General features: G+C 43.8%; 1 protein-coding gene across 1 annotated transcript; it reads left to right on the top strand.

Annotated features, from left to right (window-relative positions):
* Positions 1 to 3,796: 3,796 nt before the first annotated feature.
* LOC136619926 (protein kinase C delta type-like) lies at positions 3,797 to 4,468 on the top strand. The gene is made up of 2 exons (XM_066594648.1): positions 3,797 to 4,229; positions 4,427 to 4,468. The coding sequence occupies exons 1-2, from the start codon at positions 3,802 to 3,804 to the stop codon at positions 4,449 to 4,451; spliced, it is 453 nt and encodes a 150-aa protein (XP_066450745.1). The 5' UTR covers positions 3,797 to 3,801; the 3' UTR covers positions 4,452 to 4,468.
* The last annotated feature ends 330 nt before the right edge of the window (positions 4,469 to 4,798 follow it).

Genomic DNA, 4,798 nt, shown 5'->3' on the forward strand with positions numbered 1-4,798 from the left:
TGCCTGCGCAAATACGCTCCATTTCTGAACAGGCGCAAGTGTTAAATACACTCATTCACTGTGCAGAAGTGAGCGTATTACGCTACACGCTCTTCTTTCGAGGCCCAAAACCTGGCGATATCTTGTACACAACCTCTCCTTCTCCCAGACTTCAGATTGGACTCACAAACTTGTCTAATATAGTAGTCTTTATTGGCTCAATCTAAATAAAGTCTTATAATGCCGTATGCACATTACTGTGCCAATTTACAGCCCCCAACAGTAATTCTCACCACCACTGCTTGTTTATAAGACCCTCCTAACATTTCTATATGACCCCTTTCTAACATTTCATACCTCACTATAAACCCCCATTGTGGATGAATCCCTCTGTGACCTCCATAGAAGCATCTCCACTCGCTACACCCAGATCTGCGCTGGCGAGGGCGCTGCCCATTGTAACCTATGGAAATACACATCATGTATCTGGATGATGAACACTTATTGAATAGAGCAGAAAATGACCCTCACAGGCATTATTATCCCTCTCAGTAGTACAATTTATGGGTTATTTCTCCACCCTGTTCATTTAAATTTCCACACAACTACAAGTTTTCTAAAACTCCAGAAGTTCTGATGAACTATGGGCACCGCTGCCAACCCTGAAATGAAGTGCCATCCCTACCCCATCTATTAATAATGTGGCACTAGAAGAACCAGCTATGAATTTCCCTGTTTCATTGGGCACTAGACCATCACTCATGGTGCCCACATCACTGTGTATATGGCAGAGCAGGGTACTGGCAAGCAAAGTACTGGCAGCTTCCCTGACCTTTGACCTTCACTCGGCCAACTGCCATTTCCTTTCAACTGACGACGGCAGTGGTTGGATTGAAGAGTATAAGACTGTGAATAATGGCGTCCAATGGACACGGAGGAGTTGGGGAAAAGAGAAAGAGAGAAGATGACAGCGTGAGTGGACTCACGGAAATAAAGAAGAGGAGGAGCGGAGAGGATGAGCCTGAGGATGAGGGGCCAAGACCGGGCACCAGCCAGGACCTCGTACCACCACACCACAGCTTTGATATCAGTCGCTTCACCGCCCTACAGATCTTGGGCAGAGGAAGCTTCAGCAAGGTAAGTTCCAGAACTTTGTATTTTCGGGTTGGGGCGCAGCGAGGGCTCCTTCACACGGGGGGATTTTACATTAGTATTTTTAAGCCAAAATGTAAATCTTCCCATTCTACTTCCTTTGGACTTTCCATTTTTGCCTCACAAAATACTGATGAAAGACTCTGATGTGTGAACGACGGTCACCCATAATCGCTGCTTTAACCCCTTAAGGATACGGCCAATTTTGGGCATAAGAACGCAATGATTTGGGGGGACTTTTATCTCCACTTTTCAAAAGCCATAACTTTTTATTGTTCTGTCGACATGGCCGCTTGAGGGGTTGTTTTTTGCAAAGCGAACTGTAGTTTTCATTGGTGCCATTTTTGGGTAAATATACTATATTGTACAACTTTAGAAATGTTTTTTGATAGCAGGGAGAGAAAACCCATCAATTCTGTCATTGCTCGTTTTATGTGTTTTTTACAGCGCTAATCATGCAGCATAAATAACATGATACATTTTCTCTGCAGGTCGGTACGATTACAATTATACCAAAATTCTTATGATTGTTTTGGGTTTTTCTACTTTTCCACAGTAAAAACTCTTTTTTGGAAAATTTTTTCCCACATCGCTGCATTGAAAGTCCTATAACTTTTTTATTTTTCTGTGGACGGAGCTCTGTGAGGGTTTTTTGTGTGACAAGCTGTAGTCTTTATTGGTACCATTTTGGGGTACATACGGCTTTTTTGATCACTTTTATTGTGATTTTTGGGAGGCAAAATGTTGAAAATAAGCATTATGCCTCTGTTTTGTAGTTTTTTTTATTGTTTTTTGCTGTGCAGGATAAATAATGTGTTCAAATTAATTGTACGGGTTGTTACAGATATGATGATAACAAATATGTGGGGTTTTACGTTTTTTTAAAATTTATACAAATAAGGTAAAGAACACAAAAAAGAGGGTTTTTTTTGTTTTACATGATTTGTTAGTTTTTCACATTATTTTTATATTTTCTTTTTTACACTTTTTATATCCCTGTAGGGGTCTTGTACTATAGCAGCTATGATAATAAAGCCTTGCAGGACTTGTTTGTATTTCACATGCCGTCGTTTAGCAATGACCCATATATCCGCAGCTCATATGGTGACCCTAGGTTACCGATCTGGCATCTTCTCTTTCGCTGCCAATGTCCCCGGTGGCACATCCGCAGTACATGGAACACTGCGCCATCGCTAGGGCAATGACGCGGCCTTCTCTGCTGCGAATGTACCGCCCGGAGCATGCGCAGTTGAGAGGATGCCACACTGTCGCTATGGCGATGACACGGCTCCTGTGGCCATTCCGCAATGATGATTGCGGAATGGCTTGCATGATGGATGACTTTTTTCATTAACTTCAATGGAAGCCGGCCGTGCGTAGCCTGCAGCAATTCGCAGAAAGCTGTGATTTCTTTCCTGCGAAAATCGCAATTAATTTCCTCTCATGGGCAGGAAATCGCGTTTTGCCATAACATGCTATGGGCTGGATTTGCTGTGAAATCCGTAGGTGGAATCCCGCTCTGGATTTCGCAATGTAAGTCGGCCCGCTGCAGGAGGCCTTATGCTCACGGAAAAAACTCTATTGTGTAAATTGACTTATGGTGCGGATTGTAACTCTGCTTCATGTCAACTTATGTTGTTTCAGCATGATTTTCATCTCTTTTCATGTAGATGCTGCTATGTGTGGAACTAGCCTTAGGCTACCTACACATAACCAAGCGCGATATCGAAATGTGAAACGTGGCCCAATATCATGCTCGCTAATGTGCGATTTACCCATTTTTTCTTTAAAAACACACAAATCTTGCACAATTTGAAAGCGGCCTATTGATAAATCCCTCATGCAATAAATGTATATGATTTTCCCCTCTGGTCGCTGTCAGTGATTATTTCCTATTTGTTTTCTTGAGGTGGTCCTGGCATCATTCCCCGAAAGAAACACTTTCATGGCCATCAAGGTTGTCAACAAAACAAGGAGCGAACCACACATCTTAATGAGAGAGCAGCGGATACTACTGAAGGCCCAAGACTGCCCTTTCATCTGTCACCTGTATGCCGCACAGCAGTCTGCAGACCGAGTCTACTTTATCACAGAGTATCTGCTTGGAGGAAGCCTAGGAGCGCTGATCAAAATGTGCGGCAGCTTGGACATCAACCATGTGAGGTGAGTAAATGACTAACCAGGGGTTGGGGGGACTGAGGGTGACATGACAAATATAGAAGAGTGGAGGACATACAGGCTGCCTCTTCTCTTCTGGTGGTGACGGACACTTTGATGGTGACATGATGTCAGCGGACTGATTTCATGTCATTGATACTACACTCTTCTCTCAGATTCTACACAGCGGAGATAGCATGCGGCCTCCAGTTCCTGCATCAACGCAGCATCGTCCATCGGTAAGCAGAACTTTTCCACATTTCTCTTTTTCCTTGCAATGGGTTCCAGACTTTCCCAGAATCCTCAATTAGGACTTTTTTCTGTGGTACATACCTAAGACCTCTGTATCAATGAACAGATTAACATGTCTCTTTTTTTCATTGCAGTGACATAAAGCCAGACAACATCATGCTGGACAGATCTGGACACATCCGCCTGATTGACCTGGGGCTGGCCCAAGACGGTGTCACCTCGTCTAACAAGATCAGTGGAGTGACGGGCACACTTCAATTCATGGCCCCAGAAGTGCTTCTTGAAGAAGACTACGACACAGCAGTCGACTGGTGGAGCCTGGGAATTGTCGTATCCTGGATGGCGGCAGGACAGTCCCCTTTCTATTACGGCTCCATCAGGAGAAAGGTCATCAAAGCCATCACCAGAAAGGAGCCAAAATTCCCACCTTGGCTTGATGCTGATGTGAAGCATCTTCTGGAGAGACTGCTACGTAAGAAGCCTGAGGAGAGGCTGGGTGTCTACAGGAACATCCGAGGTCACCAGTTCTTCGACACCATAGATTGGGAGGTGCTGGAACTTAAAAGAGCACGGCCACCATTCAGACCATTCAGGGAAGTTTTGGAGAATCGGGACCTGCTGTGGCTGGAGGATAAGACACCCATTCACCCGATAGACGGATTCTCGTACACTTCACCAAGTTGGACCCGGTAAGATCTTCCTCCTCTAGGGATAATGTTCTTCATTTTGACCTCTGTGTTCATCATTATTGTTCCTCTTGTGTCAGACAGCACAGGTGGTCATATAATAACCCTGCTTCGTGTCACCATGCCTGGTCCGCAGTCTTTTCCCTCCTCAGCTACATTTTTATTTCTTTTCCAATAATTATGTTTCTGCTTCTTCCTAGGATGATGAGAAGAATCCGATTGTGAAGGAAGCCACAACCATCTGGTAAGTTATATCTGTACACCTACACATACCTATCTGTACAACAATACATTCCTATACACAAAGGACACCTACCATTAATACACTGCAACAGAACAGCCGGGCTTCTGCCAAATGATTTGACCTTTTATGCCAGAATCTGGCATAAAATGCCCTGTAATTTTCCCCCTTTGAGTCATTCCCTTCTGAGATTTTGATATATCTGGTTGGCAAGCAATATGGCCTCCATTATGGCTTCCACAATCACAAAACTGCTAATAACTCATAGTAGAGTCACAGTTGCAGAAAATAACTTTTTTTGTATATCAAATATAAATCAGCTCCTGATACA

This window comes from Eleutherodactylus coqui, chromosome 3 (assembly GCF_035609145.1).
Source record: "Eleutherodactylus coqui strain aEleCoq1 chromosome 3, aEleCoq1.hap1, whole genome shotgun sequence".
Classification (NCBI taxonomy): Eukaryota; Metazoa; Chordata; class Amphibia; order Anura; family Eleutherodactylidae; genus Eleutherodactylus; species Eleutherodactylus coqui.